The sequence below is a fragment of the Condylostylus longicornis genome, unplaced genomic scaffold (assembly GCF_029603195.1).
Source record: "Condylostylus longicornis isolate FDR11 unplaced genomic scaffold, ASM2960319v2 ptg000135l, whole genome shotgun sequence".
Lineage (NCBI taxonomy): Eukaryota > Metazoa > Arthropoda > Insecta > Diptera > Dolichopodidae > Condylostylus > Condylostylus longicornis.
In genome coordinates, this window is record NW_026578103.1 from 11,402,902 (window position 1) to 11,423,155 (window position 20,254).

Genomic DNA, 20,254 nt, shown 5'->3' on the forward strand with positions numbered 1-20,254 from the left:
ATGAATGGGTTGATGACACTTATTTTAACTTATTTAAATAGACAGTTTATTAAAAAATATATAAAAATCTTTTTAAAACTAATTTTTAGGAGTTTATTTGAAAGAAGAAAAGTTTCTTTTTTGAATTCCATTAACGAAAGTCATTTTAAAAATTATTATACCAAATTGGTAGCACCATGGCAAGAAGCTCTTAAAAACAAAAAATACAACAAAATTTTTCAAGGTCGGAATTAACTTTAATAAAATTAAATTAATTCGAAATACTGAATTCAATTATTTTTATTTAAATTACGTACAAATGTATTCAAATTTTTTATTTTTATTTCAAACAAGTATTCGTTATATACCCCTATAAAAGTATTTTACAGAAGTATTTTGTATTTTCAACACCTGTCACGCTGGTAGTAATATATGTAATTAGAGATAAAATTTTCTATTTCATAGATCTATTTTAAAAAACACATTACGCTTTAAAAAAAATCATGTTTATAAATAACACATCGAATCAATAAAAAGAATTATATAAGAATTTTTAAAAACCAAATTACTTGTGATGTTAACAACGACTTTGAATCACAGTGTGATTTTACTATTTTATAATCATATAGCACATGTATAATTTTTTTTAAATTGATTATCTAAAAAAATGTCTCATTAAGTTGTAAATGTGCGCACTAATATGATATTACTATTAAAATTAGTATGTATTGTTTATTTTAGTATTTGAAATATAAACAAGAAATTTAAATCATGACATTATTGGAAAAAGGATAAATTTGTAGTTTTTGTATATTTGGAATTTGATTAGATTCAATTTGAATCTAATTTAATGTTAAGATAAATTAAAATTACTTTTCCTTTAAACATTCAAAAACAAATATTTTTTTAAATTTTAGAAAAATGTGATAGAAATTTGCTTCTTTTTTAAATAAAATTTCTGCTTGTTTTACATTACAATTAGAATAAAAAATATTCTTAAAATTAAAAATATTAATTAACACTTAAATAGTTTGAGTTTAATTTAAATATTCTACCTAAATAATATTTGTATATATACAATTTTTAACGAATTTCGATTTTATATTTTTTTTAAATTTTTTTTTTTAATAAATTTTCATAAAATTGAAAACTATTCTAGAAATACACTTAAAACCTATTAATGATATAAAAAAATAAATCAAATATATTTAAGTTTATACTTGTAATTTTTCAAAAACATTATTTATTTTACATTGCAGTTTCCAATGGTTGACTATAACTACGATTCTCTTGTTGCAGTGCACTATTCATGCCCTCCATTTCAGGGATTGCATCAAAATTTGTTTCTAATAAAGCTTCTGATTTTGATCGCTGATATTGTTGTTGATTATCATTAGACGGCTTATAAACAGTCTTTGGCCTCTTTTGAACTTCGGAAATTTGTGGGGACGGATTTGGTACAAAATTTGATGGTGAGGGCTGCTGATAATGTTGTTGAACATCTTGTGGTTGTGGGTATTGCTGCGGTCGTTTCTGTTGTTGTATTGGTTGACTCGCTTTACTACTTCTCATTGCTGTATAATATGAATCTGGTCTACGTATATCTACTGGATCCGGTCTTCTTATTTCCAAATCATTTTTAGATCCCTGAAGACTATCAGATGTGCCTGATGTTGGTGTAAAATTAAATTGATCAATTTTTTTATGATATGGTAATGGCGTTTCTTGTTGTTGTTGTTGTAAATGTGGTGGATATCGATTTTGATTTTGTTTATCATAATTTTCAGAATGAGGAAAGAAACTACTATGTCCCAATCCCTGATTTGGTTTTGCGACAGAATCATATTCTGGTAAACGTGTTTTAAGTTCAGATAAAAATGATAAATTATCATTTTTATTTGATAATGGCAGTGTACTTGCATTTCCATAATAATCTGATGCATTGTCCTCATTATCAGTTTGATGTATTATTGGGGTATCTTCGGTTAAATTTGTGCTCAATGAATTATTACGAGTACCTGAGAATGTTGAATTATCGCGGAAACCTTCATTTCGAAAAGCTAAATCGTAATTTGTTGCTGGTGGATTATAATCAGGTAAACCATAAGTTCTTGATTTTCCAGCACTTCGAGTTGAACCAACTGTTGCAGTTTTAGTCATTGCAGGTACAATTGAAATTGGCTTTGGTTTCTTTGGATCATAATATCCATTTAGTTGTTCAATTGGTTTTCTACCATATCCATTTTGATGAATAAAATCATTTGGACCATTATCTATACTTCGATCAAATGTTTCAAAACTTGCTTCAGACTCAAGAACACTTTTATCCATAGAATCAATGGAGCCATTTGAATGCATTTTTTTATAATCGTTAGAAGTTCCCTTTGTTAAAGTATTAGATGAAGTTGCCTATACATTTTTATTGTAAAATAAAATAATAATAAAACCAAAAAAAAAAAATGAAATTTAAAATAAAAAAAAGAAAAATTTAAAATTTAATTTCGACACTTGGCTAATATTATGTACATTTTCTATCTTATTACGCTATAATTAGTATTTGATTATAAGGAAAATATTAGTTGGCACACTGCTTTAAATTTGGCAAGAGTAGCATAGGATAGGAAAATTTTAATTTAAAAATAGTAAACTTTGGAAAACAAAATTCTAAAAAATCCGGCTTGCATGAAATATTTAATAATATTTTAATGAATATTGTGTTAGTAATAATGCATGAATATTAATTTTGAAAAAAAATTATTTTAAATGAAAAAAATTTATAATTAAAATTAATTTAAATAAAATAAAGATCATACAAAATTTCGACGTCGAATAGATCCTTGAGGATCAATACTATTTAAACTTCTTAAACTTTGTCTAATACTATTTCGCCGCTCTAATCTTTGAACATGTCGATGTTTTGATTTGGCATACCAACATAATCCAATTAAAAATAGTAATAAAACTACAATAATAAATGCTGAAATAATACTAATAGTAAAAACGTCCGCTCTCCAAGATAATGGAGCAATAACAACCTAAAATATTTAAAAGAAATGAAGTAAGTTAATTTTGATAAATTTAAATTTATATTAAATTTTTTTGTGTAACCTTTGGATCAATTTCACAAATAAATGATAATTTTAGATCACATTCTTCAATTTCCACACTTTGATAAATAAAACTTGTACATCGATCAATATAATTTAAGTCTTGCACCCAAACTTTTTGAGGATATCTAAAAATAAAAAAAATAATCTATGATTTGCTACACAAATTTAATTGAATTTTAATTAAGAATAAGTAGTTTTATAATTAATAGAATGTTAATAGCAGGCTTTTAACTCAATCAGAGCCACTATGTTATAAGTAACTAAATGTAAAATGGTCAAAGAGCTTTTAATGACTTGAAATAACAAGCAAAGCAATATACATACGTAAATATTTTCTATACGATTTACAATAAATAATTTTTGCACTTACTTCAAATGACTCATTTCTTTTTGCAAAAATGTCCATAATGTTGTACTGTCAGCTCTTATAAATGGCACAGATGCATTATCAGATCGACAAAAATCTCTTGCTTCATTAAAGGTCATTGGTGATCCTACATATGAATAACATGTATCTAATACAAGTGACCATCCTGGTGGGCATTTTTCATCTAATATAGTTTTATTATTCATATGAAATGGTATAACTTCAACTTCTAATAATATAGGATCATCTACAATTTCACAAAGAAATTATTCATTATTCTTTTTTATTAATTTATTATTTAGTTTTCATTTACCAGACTTATCCCGTACTCTTGATTTAACTGAGATCGTTTGATTATAACTCCAGTAATTGTATCGTGCATCTACTTTTGTTTTCCATATTTCAACGGTGCTGTTCACAAATAATTTTAAGAAAATGTTTGTTATTCACTTATTTAATGTTTTATTATTATAAATAATTATAAATAATATTATAATTATAAATATTAAGAAAATTTTATTACTAAAATTGAAATTCATTAAAAATTTTTATTTTTTTTTTGAATGTGCCAAAAATTTAGAAATATATTTGACTTATTTATTTATTACCTGTTTCTCCAGAATTGATAATCGATCCTAAGTTAGAGCCAATTTACAACATGAATAAGAAAATTAACATGCCGAAATAAAATTTGTGATTTTTTTTTGGTTTTTATTTAATGTACAAATAAATATTTTATTTTTGGAAAGTGGAAACCATGCAAAAATAATTTAAGAAAAATAATAGTTTATTGAGTTGGTTGTGTTGAAAAATAATTATAATTTGTTTTAAAAATTTTATAAGTAATTATATAAGCAATTTTATGAAGATGAATTTCATTGAGCTTTTTCAAATAACAAAAAAATTAAGCATAATTGTTGCAAAATCTAAAATTTAAGTAGTGTAAAAACTTTTCACTAAGCCAAAATAAGTGCAATATTTGCGTTGAACACTTTTTAGTCAAAGACTTACCTATTTGCACAAAACAATGATTGATGAACTTTTGATAGAAATTTTAAAATTCTAATTTATGTATTTTTAACAGTGGAAACACTTTTAAGTATCAAAAAAAAATATTGTTATAGGAATGTACAGGGTGAAACGACTTCATTTTTAAAGTTTTGGAACATTTTAATTTACATTTAAAAGAGAAATAAAAGATTAAAAATGGAAAACCATATGTTAATATTATAGAATAAAACCATATAGCATAAATTTAATGTTATTGGGAAATTTTGAAATATGAAAGTTTGAGATTAAATCATCCTTAGCACTTTAAATCATAGTAGAAGTAAATGATCTTTTTAAAGTACCAATAAATTATTAAATGTAATTATAAAATCCTAAAATTTTTTCAATTATCTGAAAATTCTTCAATTATCTCAATATACATACACATGTAATTAAAACTATTACAAATAATTACAATGAGGATGAAATAAGCATTATATACAAAATAACATTAAGCTCGAAAACCATATACTTACATTGATCTATTTACAGTCATTATTTCATAATCATTATCTGGATTATAAAATATATTATCCGTATATTTTTGTCCAGCTGTTCCAGCAACAATTGTAGCTCTACCTCGCCAATCAGTCGCAACATTACTAAAATAAAAAATAAATATGATTTTTTTTTTTGTAACTCCGAGATTAATTAAAATTTAAAGTTGACATAATATACTAACTCATAAAATCCATTATGTACTGTTGTCTGATAATCATTTAATCTGACGTTATCAAAACCCGAAATTTCCATAATTCTGCCACCTTGATTACTATGAACATAATTATGTGTAAAATTCGAAACAACTTGCTGTAGTCTTATAACAACTTCATAATTTGCTTTATTCTGGCTGAAATAATTTTTGAAAATTGTTACTTTTTGATCTAAAGATGACTGCCTTCCTTCAACTTGTAAACATGGTCGATTTTTATTTTTAACAAATAAATTATGTTGAATTTCACCATCTAATGTTGTAGCACGACCTCTTGAATCAGCTCGAATTCTTAAGCCACCTTGATTTTCAGATATTAAATTATTCTAAAATCAAATACAAATATTAAATTTGAAAAATGTTAACATAATTAATGAGAGCAAAATGAGCTTAGTTTAATGAGCTTAGTTACCATAAAATAAAGATGAGGCATATTTTGAACATCAATATTTAAAACTTGCTCACAAGTGGAAAAATTTCCATATAACTGTCTACAATTTTTTTCGAAACGATTACGTTCAAAAGTTAAAATTGGAGTGAGTTCTCCCGCCGATGAATATGCCACAGCGCCTCCATTGGAGTTTGAAATTTCGGTATATGTTATGTTATGTTGGACTCCTCGATCTTTAAAACACAGAAAAAATATAGATAAAATTTCATTTAAAAAGTATTTCTTAAAATAGAAATAAAATTAAACTTACTAAAACCGATTGTTGATATTGGAACAGTTACAACTTCAGCAAAGAAACCATGGAAAGCTGGTGCACCACTGGCAATTAAACGAACGCTTAAAATTGAACCCTTTGTTTTAAAAAATCTATTTTCATTTGGTGAATTCGCTTCTATTTTGTCAATAAATATTGACGACATGTTATAAATATCTCCGTCATATAAATGTAAAGCATCAGTACGACCGTATTCTTTGGAATGATTGAATAAATTTGCTTGAAGTAATCTGAAACCAATAGGTTTTACACGATGTGCTGTTTCGAAAATTTTTACACAATTGACTGGATTATTATCATACTTATAATATAAAATTACACGTTCTTCAATTGTTATTTCTTTCATTGTATCGCAAATGTCTATCATTGAAAATATATTATACGGCAAATCCAAGTTTTTCAATGGGGAAAAACTTGATTCATCGCTTGGTCTACTCTCCCCAGTCATTGAAATTATATTTATTCCATTACCTAGTACGTTATTTATACTTGAGTATTGTATTCTGATTGTGTCAACAGGTGATATTAGATTAATTCCGTGATGAACGGAATCGTTTATCGTGACGTAACTAATTGATGGTGTCTTATAAACAGCTTCTATCGCTGGTGATTTTTCATTATGCAACATACCAGCCTGTTCAATTCTAACAAATTCCAGTTGACTCTGTTGCGCGGATGACTTTAACTCTTCGAAGTCAGAATTAGCGAATCGTATACCACCCCAATAGTTTTTATTATTTGGTATTCCATTACAACTCACGAATACAAATTGATCATCCCAATGGCATTCATGTCTTCTTCCGTATAGCTGGCCATTTAATCTTTCAGGACATAATTCAAATCTAGATTCACCTCCATGACATTCCATTGGTTCAACCCAAGACCAAATTCGAGTTAAAGAATTTGTGTGAAATTCAATTCGACGGTCATGACTATAGTAAATATTTATTGGATCAAAACCCAATTCTCTGCAAACCACTTGTGCGTTACGTTCTGTAAATCGTCTATCACATATTGGAACCCATTGTCTTGTTGTGTGATTGAAGTACTCTAAAAATCCTTCATACTTATCATCCTCATTTTCACTCGAAGAACAATTTCGACCAGTACATAGTCGTATTGAATCATACTGTCTTAAATTTTCAAAAGCTTCAATTGATCTTTCAAACCGATTTAATGCCATCGATTGATTACTTCTTGCAGCCCTCATGATAATTTCAGAATCTCTAAAACCAACTGCTCTTAAGGTACCTAAAACCAAAATTCCCACATTTGGACTAAATTCCATTACAACTCCGTGATTAATAGATAAAGTTGCATCAGGCATGACAGTTAAATCCGATTGAATAAAATATGGAGTATCACGTCGATTTATAGTAACATCATTTAGAATTCTCCCTCCAAACTGATCCAAATCTAAAATGTCAACTTTGGAGCTACTAATTATTGAAATACTTCCATCAAATGTAGGCTCTATTAAATACGGTTCATATATAACTTCTGCGTGATTATTCCAGTCGTCAAAATCAAATATTCGTGCTACAATTTTGTCTGGATCAGTAGTACCCCACCAATTTTCTTGAGCAAGTAAATAATTTTTTATTCGTGCCGACTTAATACCAGCTATTAAATCATAATCCATTTCATTGTTGGAGAAAATATTTCTAGTTACATGAGCTTTCTGAATTCCACCAAATTTGATGACAGTGGTAGGATCTTTTATATAAGATCTTAACTTCTTTAATGGAGTCATTAAGTGGGAAGGACGATGACTGGCGAATGGATCATATTTATTGTTTTCAATGGAATTCAATGTTACAACTGCTGGAACTTCACCCATAATTTCACTTAAACTGTCGGCCTTAAATTCAAAAATAAATTGCGCATTATTTTTTTCGATTCGGTTATTATCAATTTTAATTTTCTTCTCCATTCCTCGTAAAGTTACTAAACCAGTTTTACAAATATTATTAATAAAAACATTTGAAGACATATTGAATTGAGCGTAATGTCCTTTGATAGAAATCTCAAAAGCGGAATTGGATTTCCATGTGTTATTGTTTAAATAAATTGAATGAGTAAAATTTTCGTTATATTGCCAAACATAGGGAAGACTAATATCCATCCCTCCATGGTAATTACCTTCAATTGTTACACTTTGAAGTACATAGTGGTACAAGTTATTTGACGAACGTAAGTCTTTAGAAAATTGACGAATACCTTGTCCATTATTCATTATTAGGGAATTATTTACATGAATTGTTGTTTCTGATAAATTACTAACGTGGACATCCCAAAAGGGTGCTTCAATATAAATAGCCTCGTGTTTGTTGTTACTTATTTCAGAATAATTAATTTTTATTGACTCATTAGCCTTTCTCAGAAAATGTTCTCCTTTTTCACCTAAATATCTATTATAATACGTTCCAGATATTCCTCTAAAATTACGTTTTATTTGCGATAACTGAATTTTAAGAGTTGGTTCGGGACCCCGAACAATTTTATTCCGAATATTTTGTACAGGCGCTCCTAATATAGAAACATGTAGTACTGTTCCACCCAAGGCTCTCGTACCACTTTTATATAACAGAATAACTCCATAACTACTACTTGTCATCGGAAACACGGAAAGATCTCTTTTGACTTGCCATATATCTGAATGAGAATTCTCAGTACGAGAATCGAAAATAAAAATTTCTTCTGTTGAACGATTTTCAATTGGATTCAATAGTTGTATACCAATCACATAGCCAGGTGGACATCTAATATTGATTTTTCGTTCTACTTCTTCACCAAAATGTCTTTCTGTTAATATATGTTTAGTATCATATTGTTCCAAATCTATGTTGCGATCATTAGAGGGTAACATATATGGATCATATTTAAGATCTAGTGAGCTAAAATCTGGGGGTATATAGAACCATCCAGAAAGTTCCCTTTGCTCTATTGCAGAGAGTACTGGATTATGTGCTATTCCGCTACCAAGATTATCCGTAATTTCAGTCCTATCAACCATAAGTCCTAATTGTTTCAAACTTATTCCATTACCATTATTATGAGAAAATTCGGAATCTTTTACGTTATTTACATTGTCTGTAAATATATGGGAGTAAATAACACTCATTCCATCATGTAAATTATTAATAACTCGTATATTATCAAAATTATGCCGAGCAAAATCTAGTTGAATGGCTGCTTTAAATGAATTTGTTGTATAGTCAAACAGACCAGCTTTTTCTACGGTAATGTACTGTAAATCAGCTCTTTCCGCTAAAGCACTAAACCTTAAACCAGCCCAAGCTCCTTCATAGCATCGCATTCCAACATCATTTTCATGAGTACAAGAATTTTCGAACTCTCCACGTGACGCTCGTTCTGCTTGGCATTTTGTTACATCTGTGTCATGTTCGGTACATCTTACATTTGATAACAAAACATCTTCAGTTGTACCGCTCCCCGGAATTTCAGATTGTAACATTCGCCAATCCATAGGATTTAATGCATAACCCAACTGATTACAAACTAAAGCGGCGCTAATTATTGACCACCCATAGTCACACACTGTTCCCCAACGGCCATCTAAATATACTTGTAGCCGACCTTCACGATTTGTATTTCCGCCAAGTAATCTAATTGGAACTTCTGGGGGTTCCGAAGCATTCATTACAGTTCCTGTTTCAATATCAACTACTTGCATGTTTTCACTTTCACCGGAATGGTGAATATTTTCCGCATCATTATCATCGAACATAACAGGTTCTCGTTTGAGTGTAAACATTATATCATTAGGGCGTCTTCCTCTTGCTTCCAATTTTCCTGCTACCATCATTCCTACGCTAGGTTCAAAATATAATTTTACCCCTGGTTCAATAATTAATTTACCACCTGGTCTTATATTAATATCTTTTGTAACTGTGTAGTCTCCTGGTGTTATACGTTCTAATCCATCAACTTCACCACCAATAAATTCGGAACCTGTTGTTAAAAACTTAGGAACAAATTGTGGAATACTGAGAACTGACGTTGTTCCTGGGTTCGATCTATGTAGCAAATATGGTATGTATTCTATTTTAGCTAAATCGTAACGATCTTTTCTGTGAAATAGTCTATCAAAAACTTTCTCCTCATTAGTTTCTCCAAGATAATTAAAAGTCGCGTTGATTACTTCTCTTTGATCAGAAAATTGTGATCCAATCTCATATGCTGAATGAGGGTTCGAGATAATGTTACGAAATATTTCAACATTGTTAGACGATACTACAATAGTAGCTGCAACTCGAGATCTTGGATTTAATCTTCCAGAACCATTGGGACCCTCTCCTTTTTTAGCTACAGTTCCAAAAGGTTCTTTAATTACATTGTCTTTAACATAATTTCTCGTAAACAAAATTGATTGAGTATCTCTGTCTGAATACGGTGTTACGCCTAACGAAATAACATAGGAACCCTGATTGTTATAAAACTCGTTACTGTGAACTATAATGCGAACTGGAAGTATTTGAAATTCTTCCCACGCTGGATTTCTAACAAGAATCGAACCAAATCTTCCATACCTGAATCTATTATATTCAATTTTTCCAATCAAATTCAAAGCAGGGCTTAAAGCGATTGCATTACGTTGATTATATTCAAACTTATTATGACCTATTTGTAAATTCAGTCTATTTTGCAAAGCCTTTTGTTCAAACCAACAACTTCCAATATTGACAGAATCTAGGACGCTATCATTAAAATAATTTCCCGTGATATTAACCCACATTGGGCCACAAAAATTTCCGTGCCTTACTCCAATTTCAAGATTCGAAATAATCTTAGAATATTCAATAGTTGTAGTTTGATTGATAAAAAGAAATTCCATTCTATCGAGATCGTTAGTTTCATTAAGCCAAACAGCAAATCCATTTCCAGTATTTGAGCTTAAAGAAGTTCGGGACACATTTCTGTGACCACCGTAATAAGTTATATTAATACCGTCACCATGATTAAAACTGATTTTACTATTAGTGACATTAACATCTCCAGCACCACTTGTAACGTGTAAACCAGAAACGTGTCCATTGTTCATTATGAATGAACCCAATACATGAATTTGGGATCTTAAATTATCAATCGCAATACCACGACCGGAATTATCATTTATAATGGTGTTTGTTACATTAAGATCATACGATTTTGAAGGTCCTGTCGTTAATTTAAGGTATCCGAGTAATTCAGCTCTTGGATTCGCCCTAAATCTTACAAATATTTTATCTCTTGTGCTTACAACACTTTGCAGACGAGTGGAATTTCTGATTAACCATGTTGCCAGCAATCTATCATTAGTTGAAGAACCGTCAAATAGATCTATTTGAGCTGTTTCATTTTGCATGATAGTAAAGTAAACAAAGTGAACAGTTAAAACATACCCTGGTTTAGTAATAAAATATTTTGAACATTCTTTTTGTCCTCCAGCATATAATGATTGCTGAACCGATATTGAAATCGGATAAGTCTGACCAGATGTAGTTGGTAAAGTACAAAAATCGTGAATTTTAGTTCTATCTTTACGTTCATCTGATCTTAAATCATGACCAACATAACGAATACCATCGGCACCATTCTCGCTAATATTACAATCTTCGAAGTGTGCTGAACCACTACTAGTATTAACAAATATTCCAAATCCTTTACTTTTCTTTATTGTAATATGATGTAACGTAAATGCATCTTCTGATTTTGTAATATTCAATCCGGTAAAAGCAGAATGTTCAATTGTGATATGACTCATTTGTGGAGGCATACCAATTACCTCAACAGCAGCTGTTGTTATACGATTATTTCCAGATCCAGCTTTAATTATATCAATATATTCTAGAATTGATTCCGATTTTGATATATAATTTGTATTATCCAACGCTAATGTGCTTGTATGTGGTGCATTTATAAAACGTATTCCTCTCCAATGTGGTAAAGATTTATCATGTCGTGGAAGACATTGTATTCCAATATCACTATGATAATCACAGACACCAGAACCTAATTGACGTGTATGCCATGAACATTCAAATAGTGAAGATTCAGTACCACGACAGTTTGGTTCCTCAAATAGAAGTCGAGGGTGATTATTCCAAACTCTTTCAATCCAATTCCAGAAATTTCCTCCTTGATAACCCATCTGCCTGCAAACGATTTCGTAATCTGATATTGTCCAACTAAAATAAAAATAAAATAAAATTTATAATATTAAATTTAACAGAAATTGCGATCAATTAATAAAAAAAAAAAATTATTACTTTTTTGAATTTGAGCAAACTGATCTCCATCTTCCTTTATAATATACTTGTAATCTACCTTGAAGTGGACTTGGACCATCTACTAAACGAGCTCCAAGTTCTTTTATTTCAGGTAGAGTTTGGCTATCGAAACTTGATTCTTGTAAAGACGACAAAAGAATTCTATCGTTTGGAGTTCCCTAAAATAAAAATATTTTAATAGTAATTATTATTAAAAGAAGAGAAAATTAGGAACAATTTCATATTTGACACTTAATTAAAAATTTAAAATTGAATTGACACTTAATTAAATTGAAAAAAAATAAACCCATTAAACGAAACAATCAAAATTATTATTGAAGAATAAATTTATGAAAACACGATTATTTTTAAAATAAACTTAAAGCTTGTAAGGCATAAAACAAAACCAGCCCAGTTGAATTTTTTTGTTCTTTTAAAACTTAATAAATACAAATTATTTTTTATTTTTACTTTTCTTTTAATTCTTTCCTATTTTAAATCTGTCCCCTATTTATTAAAATTTAATTTTTGTAGTCTATACTCCATATTACTAAGTCTATGTAGGCTATAATCAACTGAATTCACATATATATATATATATTTTAAATTAACTATACAATAATATTCCACGCAACTTATAATAGAAAATAATATATTTTATGAAATCAACAGGCTTAATTTATTAATAGTAATAAAATCCAAAGGTGGTAAAACCTATACTAAAAAAAATCACTAAAACCTTATAAACAATAACGTTTTTCTACGATATAGTAAATATTTTGAATACTTGCATATGAAGTAATAAAAATAATAATCGCAACCATATTAAATAAAACATAAGTATATCAGGTATGTAGATGTTTTATTTAAAATCCCACATACTCGTAGGTAACAATTTTTCATATAGTTTACTTAACGCAAGATAATTCAAAACATTTACACATGCATATGCCTATAACATTTATGAATATTTTTTAAAAAATTTTATTTATTCGTTGCACTCGAGTGCACTTTTATAACACTGATTAACTAACTAGGTTTTTTTGGTTCGAAAAAAAATATTATTACTTAAATATATCACGTAACAAATACGATCTAATAACTATTTTGTTCATTTGCATGTCAATGTTTACCAGTCAATGCCCTCTAAAATAATTATTAAAGGCACATTTTATATAAGCATAAGAATGTAAGCAAACATTATGCTTACAAACATTGTATTAACAAACACTGTAAAATTCTTTTATCCCTAAAAATTCTAATGTTTAGTTATGGTAATACCTAAGAATAAAAATTGATGTTTAATAATCTGTAAGGAAGATCAAAAAACTCATAAATCGATAATAATGATAATTTTTTTATGAATTATTCTTTCGTTTGCTGCTTATTGTATTATTCCATATATAATTGCTACACAATATTTATACATCCATATACATATCTAAAATTAAAATATAATTTGTATCTATTGTTAAGAAATTTTGTTATACCGTCATTTTCCTATGATCTTTTAAGCTACCAAATATTATAACATAAAGTTATGAAGAGTGTGATTTGAATTTTAGGTAAAATTTGGAAAATTTTCTCCGAATTCTTTATTTTCTATACACATAAAAAGAAAATCGATTCGAAAAGTTCGACCTGGATTGGCAATTAGAAAGAGATAGAATATGAACCTTAATGAAAATTTCAGTTTATGTTTATTTTTTTAAAATAGGATACTGCATGAATAAAATCTAAATTTTGATGTTGAAAATTCTGTTCTACAACCTTGTTTGTTTGACTACCAAATAAAATAATACATTGCAGTTCGTTGATTTCTTGTTATAACTGGCAATCTGTTTATTATAACTGCTTACATTAAAACAATAAGGTCAATGGTATTAATTATATTTTAATGTGGTGTTTCTAGGAACGAAATTCAAGCTTACTATAAATAATCTTGCTAAAAAAATACTAATTCACTTTTACGGAATTTAAGAAATATACTTTAAAATTAGTCTACAATTGGCATTAATCAGGGCTATCTAAAAGATTTGCTGTTAGAGTAAAATAACTTCTCTTGTTTATACTAAAATACACCCTTTTTGTTTACATATATAAGTATTCAGCCATAACTGTATTAAAAAACAATATTTTTGCTGAATTATTGCAACTTTAATTTCGACTCATTACAGAGCCTTTAACTTAGCTAGTTATTAAATGTTCAATAACTAGCATGGTTCAGCAATGCAATATAACACTGATTTATTGTGAAGTCGAACATAAATTAAAAATTTGGCTTTTTTGGGTATTAAAAGTATTTAAAGAAAGTTTGTTATTTAAAAATAGACAATTTTTTATTCACCAATCAATTTCCCACTAAATTTTGAAAGAACGCATACAAGAAATCATGAATGAAATTTTTTATTTCCAATACCAAAAAAAATTTTAATATATATTAAACTTTAAAAAAAAAATAATCTGTAATGAAAAATCTAAACTATTTTTAGTTTTTTTTTCTTTAAGAAGTTGTGGGAGGATGAAAAAAGATTTAGACAATCACAGATTTTGTTTTTCTTACTTTTTTTCCTTCAGTTATAATAAATTTATTTTAATTGAGATGATTTTAATCGTATTGAGATTGATCGGACCAAAATGAAATTTTTATAGAGCAAACATACATAAAATGACAATATACATACTTTTATAAAATATACTTATACATATATATATGTACATATACATAAAATCGTAACAATAAGGTCTGTGAGGCGTAATATAATGGTTTATAAGTTTCATTTGAATGGTATAGGAGTATTTTTACAACTAAATATTATTTTATTATTTAAAGTTAGTAATGCTTCAGTTTCAATACTGGAATAAACATAAAATCTTTCAATATCACCGTCGAGATATGAACAAATATACATACATGCAATGAATTTGGTTACTTCATTTATTTTCATTTTTTGAACCCAAAATAACTTGATTAAAACAATTAAAATATAAACAATAGAAAATATATAGTTATTAATTAAATCATTTAATTTGGAATTGTAGTAGGCATACGTTTATCTGTAATCTAAATTAATAGTGTATATAGCAAGTAAACGTTTATAAAAACAAGTCATTTAAAAGATTCAATCAGAAATGTGGTATAACTATAACTTTCTATTTTCCATTGTTATTGAGTACAATATAAAGAAATTACTTGCAAAAGTCTTTAAACCATAAAAAATCGAGTATTATTTAATTGTGCAGGTGCTTTGATTATTGAGTTTTTGTAATAAGTATAATGATTGTGAGTTACGTTGACTTAATTTCAATGTAAGTACGTTTACAAATTTGTATTTTCATTTATCCAAAAATTTGTATCTCTCATACTAATAAACTATATTCCTTACTTTTCACCATTTTCTTTTTCTTCCTAATGAAATGATGATGGTGTCTTGCTTAGCAATCTGATAGCAATATTTTGTGCATCCAAATTTCGTAAATGATAGTCGATGCCTAGCCTAAACAAATCGTCCGGGAATAATAAAAAAATACTAGTTTGTTCAAATTCAAATTACTAGTAGATTACATTCTATGCTAGAAAATAAAAAATTTTTAAAATAATTTCACTGACTATATGGATAATAGACTTATTTTTATTCATATTCTCTTGCAATACAAGAAATGAATTTACATGAACTTCACTATATTCATATACAATCTTTATATTACGACCTAATTCGTTATACATTTTAACATATACATAATATTCTTAAAGTTGAACGATTGCTTAATGCAACTTTAATAAAATTTTACTTCTCCAACTTAAAATTTAATTAGCAGCTAGTACAGTAATTATTCCAAGCAGCTTAAAAATAATGTTTTATTGTTATATTATAAAATTCCACATCACATTCTAGATTGTAGATTGTAGATTCTAAGGGAACTGAGTGGGGACAGGAGCATCCCCCCAAGCCACCGCAGCCATTTTTGACTTATTGTAGCCACCCCACTCTCCCGTCTATAATATCCCCGTCCCAATCACAAAGCCGGAGATATCCCTAAGGGAGTTGGACAATAGTTCCCGAACACTTAGGGACCCATGTCCAAGACAATTGCGGCGCCGAACAGCCAGTGCCGGACAGTCGCAGAGAATGTGCACGGCGGTCTCATCGCCACCCCCACAAAATCTGCACAGGGGGGAGCCCGACTTCCCCAGCCTGTGCAGGTGGTATTTCACCGGGCAGTGCCCCGTGAAGAAATTCGCAATAGTGCGAACCCGGCTCCTGCTCATCCCCAGCAACTCCGCAGCGAATCCGCCGGAGCACGCCGGAACAAACACCTTCGCATGACGGCACCCTTTCGTGTCCCGCCAGTGACGACTGCATTCCGCCGCGAGTAGGCAGGCAAGCCTGGCCCCCACGGCGGAAGAAGGCAGACCACAGAAAGGCAGCGGCTGCACAAAGGCAGCCCCAGATCCCCTCCGCGCCAACTCATCGGCAACTTCGTTGCCCGCATGGCCACTATGGCCCGGCACCCAAATGAGCATCACTCTGTTTTCCGATGCCAATTCCATAAGTGCAGCAAGGCAGCTCCAGACCAGCTTGGATGTAACCTGAGCTGAACGGAGCGAAAGCAGTGCAGCCCTGCTGTCTGAGAACACATAGATGGTGCGGTTTCTATACCCCCTTTCCAAATTGATTCTCAGACAGATCTCTATTGCATGTATTTCGGCCTGGAACACTGTGCAATACGGGTCAAGGGTTGCATATACACGCGTGTCCGGGCGGACACCGTATACGCCCGAGCCCACACCCGACTCCGTTTTGGATCCGTCCGCATACCACACGCTCGAACCCGACCTAAGTACCGGACCACCCCGATCCCACGTCCATCGATCAGGAAACAGAACCCTGTACTTGTGGTCGAAGTTGTACCGCGGCAGACAGGTATCTGACATGGTTATCCTTAGAATCGGATCGCCCTCAATGAAGTCTCTGTGAGTTCTGTGGGCCAACTTTAGCCCTGCCCCGTCCTCGCCAGAGAGAAGTCGGTAAGTCACCAGCCGAGCTTCCTTCAATATATGGAGGTGCAGTGGCGGCAATCCGATCATCACCTCCAATGCAGCGGTGGGAGCCGTCCGCATCGCCCCGGTCACTCCCAGGCAGGCCAGCCTCTGTAGCTTTTCCAGCTTGGCCCGCACACCCGCCTGCTGAGCTTTACGGCACCATACAATCGACGCATAGGTGACGATGGGCCTAGCAAGGGCCGTATATAGCCACAGTGCTATTCTGGGACTAATTCCCCAGGTCCCCCCGATGAAGCTCCTACACGTCCACAAGGCCGCCGTAGCTCTCCCGATAACTCTATCGATATGGGTATTCCAAGAGAGACGATCATCCAGGGTTACCCCCAGATACTTCACCTCCCTCGAGTAACTGATACGTTCACCAAACAGAATTGGGCTCGTTAATCTGTCCCTGCTTCTGCGTCTGGTGAAGGCGACCAAAGTGCTCTTGCTTGGATTTATATTTAACTCAACGCCTTTGCACCACCTTTCCACAACACGTAAATTTTGCTGTAGAAGATCAGAAATAGTGCTCTCAAATTTTCCCCGCACGACGAAGGCCACATCGTCAGCGTATCCCCAGACACGCGCCCCGGAGCCCCTGAGAGCAGCTATTAGATCATCCACTACAATGGACCACAGGAGGGGCGAAAGAACCCCGCCCTGCGGACATCCTTTTGCAGCGGAGATGAAGAGTATATCGTCAGCTATGGTGGACTTAATAATCCTATCCTGTAGCATCCGATTGACCCATCTGCTAGTCGTCGCATCAATCCCTCGTTTGTGCAACGACTCACAGATGACATGATATGGGGTGTTGTCAAAAGCTCCCTCTATATCAAGGAAGCAGCCAACTGCTACCTCCCGCACTTCCAGTGAGTTTTCAAGGACCCCCACCAGACTCTGCAGAGCGAGTACAGTAGACCTTCCCGACTGATAGGCGTATTGAGATTCATGCAAGGGATTGCTTCCCAGTGCACCGTCCCGTATAAATCTATCAATCACTTTTTCCATTGCTTTCAATAGAAAAGAAGTAAGGCTGATTGGACGGAAAGACCTTGGGTGGTTGCTTGGTCGCTTACCCACCTTCGGAATATACGTCACTTTAGCCACCCTCCATGCCTGAGGGATGTAACCCCACGCATAGCTGGCGCGAAAAATTCCCAACAGTGCTCTAGCGATATGTTGGAAACCCCTCTGCAAAAATGCAGGATATATCCCGTCATCACCTGGAGATTTGAAGGGCCTGAAAGAGAAAACAGCCCATCTAATCCTGCCCATCGTGAAGACTAGACGGGATCGTTGCCAGTCATCCCTCCTGGGCCAGGGTGCCCCCGGTTCGATGACTGCATTTGAGTGATTCCGAAGAATCTCCGAGTCAGGAAAGTGCGTTGACGCCATAAGCTCCAACGTCTGCCTTCCGTTCTCAGTCATGGAGCCATCAGGACGTTCCATTAGGCCCAACCTACTAGCATACTTTTTGGAAAGCACCCTGTGAAGACGCGCACTGCTGGGGAGTTCATCAATGCCCTTGCAGAACGCCCTCCACGAGATTCTCTTCGCTTTCCTAATTTCTTTATTGTATTTTGTGAGTGAGTCCTTATACTCTTCCCACGAACCTGACGCTTTGGCCCTATTGAATAGCTTCCTGGTCTTTAGTCTAAGCCTTGAAAGCTCCTCATTCCACCACGGGCACTTCCTATTGCTCCGCCTCGGCTTAGCACGGCAGCTCCCGTGATAGGCATTAGTAATAGCCGCCGTCAGGGCCTCGCTGGCCAGTTCGATATCCATCACCGTTCTGACAGAAGCAGGAACGGATCTAATCCCATCCATGAGGAGCGTTTCGAATTGACTCCAATCTGTGGATTGGGGCACCCGATATATTTCTTCTGCCAGGCCCCCGGAGACCATGATATCAAACCTAATCTGCCTATGATCGGACATGGATGTCTCATTTGAGACATGCCATCCACCAACCCTACTGCCGATAAATTCAGTGCAAAGGGTGATGTCAAGGACCTCTTCCCTAATTGCATTTATGAATGTCGGCCTATTGCCTTCATTCATAATCATTAATTTATTGCTATATATAAATTCAAGTAGGCACTCACCTCTTTTGTTTATATTGCTGCTTCCCCAGACGGTGTGGTGGGCATTGGCATCACTTCCTATTATAAGTTGGAAGTTCCTCCTTCCACAAAAGTCCACTAGATCCTTCAGTTGCTCGACCGGGTGGGCACAGTCCCCCGGGAGGTAGGATGAGCAAACAATGAACTCTGTCCAGCCCCCGCAGGACTTCACCTTCACCAACGCAGCTACCTGATCCTTAGAACAGTAATCTGGAATGGGAAAATACGTTAGCTTTTTACTAAACAAGATGCAAGCCCTAGGCCTGCCCCCAGTTGTATTATCATACAATAGCTCACCTGTTAGGCCCTTAACCTGATCCTTCACTATGTAAGGCTCTTGGATAAGGGCGATATCGAGGTGATCCTTCATAAATCTATGAGCCAGAACATCAGTAGATGCCCTAGCATGCTGTAGATTTATTTGGATGCACCTCACAGCCATATTATTTCCTCCGGCTCTTGTCTATGGGCTTTGGCCCTTTAGACAAAGGCTTTACATGAGCCTTACCTCCCATTTTCGCCTTTTTACACATCTTGGTGGGCGCCTGCCCTGCCACAGCCTCTTTTGCCGCCCCAGGTGCCACGCTAGCCCCTGCAACAGCAAATACCGAAGCATTTCCGGGCTTCCCAATGGGCTTGAGCCCTTTTGGTTCCCCCGGGACGCTTGTATTTGGCGTGCTGGTTGATGGTCCTTCCGTTTCCCTTGCCGCCATTTTCGGAGCGACTTCAGGCTTTCCAATGAGTTTTGGCTCTTTTGGTTGGCCTGAAGTGCTCGTCGTTGTCGTTGTCGCGGTGGGCACTGGTTTTTTATTTTGTCCTGCCCTGCCGCCAGCACCTTGAGAGGATTTTCTTCCTTTAACCCGAAC

At 32.9% G+C, this 20,254-nt stretch overlaps 1 protein-coding gene across 1 annotated transcript in view; it reads right to left on the bottom strand.

Moving 5' to 3' along the window:
* Positions 1-946: 946 nt before the first annotated feature.
* Positions 947-20,254, bottom strand: part of LOC129615174 (protein bark beetle) — a 36,782-nt gene continuing 17,474 nt past the window's right edge. The window contains exons 3-13 of the mRNA XM_055530272.1: positions 12,216-12,394; positions 5,920-12,134; positions 5,631-5,842; positions 5,189-5,544; positions 4,983-5,108; positions 4,065-4,091; positions 3,770-3,867; positions 3,460-3,703; positions 3,088-3,214; positions 2,793-3,014; positions 947-2,388 (exon numbers count right to left, since the gene is read on the bottom strand). Of these exons, the coding sequence (XP_055386247.1) occupies positions 1,228-2,388; positions 2,793-3,014; positions 3,088-3,214; positions 3,460-3,703; positions 3,770-3,867; positions 4,065-4,091; positions 4,983-5,108; positions 5,189-5,544; positions 5,631-5,842; positions 5,920-12,134; positions 12,216-12,394 (8,967 nt within the window). The 3' untranslated portion in view covers positions 947-1,227. The remainder of the gene's footprint in view (positions 2,389-2,792; positions 3,015-3,087; positions 3,215-3,459; positions 3,704-3,769; positions 3,868-4,064; positions 4,092-4,982; positions 5,109-5,188; positions 5,545-5,630; positions 5,843-5,919; positions 12,135-12,215; positions 12,395-20,254) is intronic.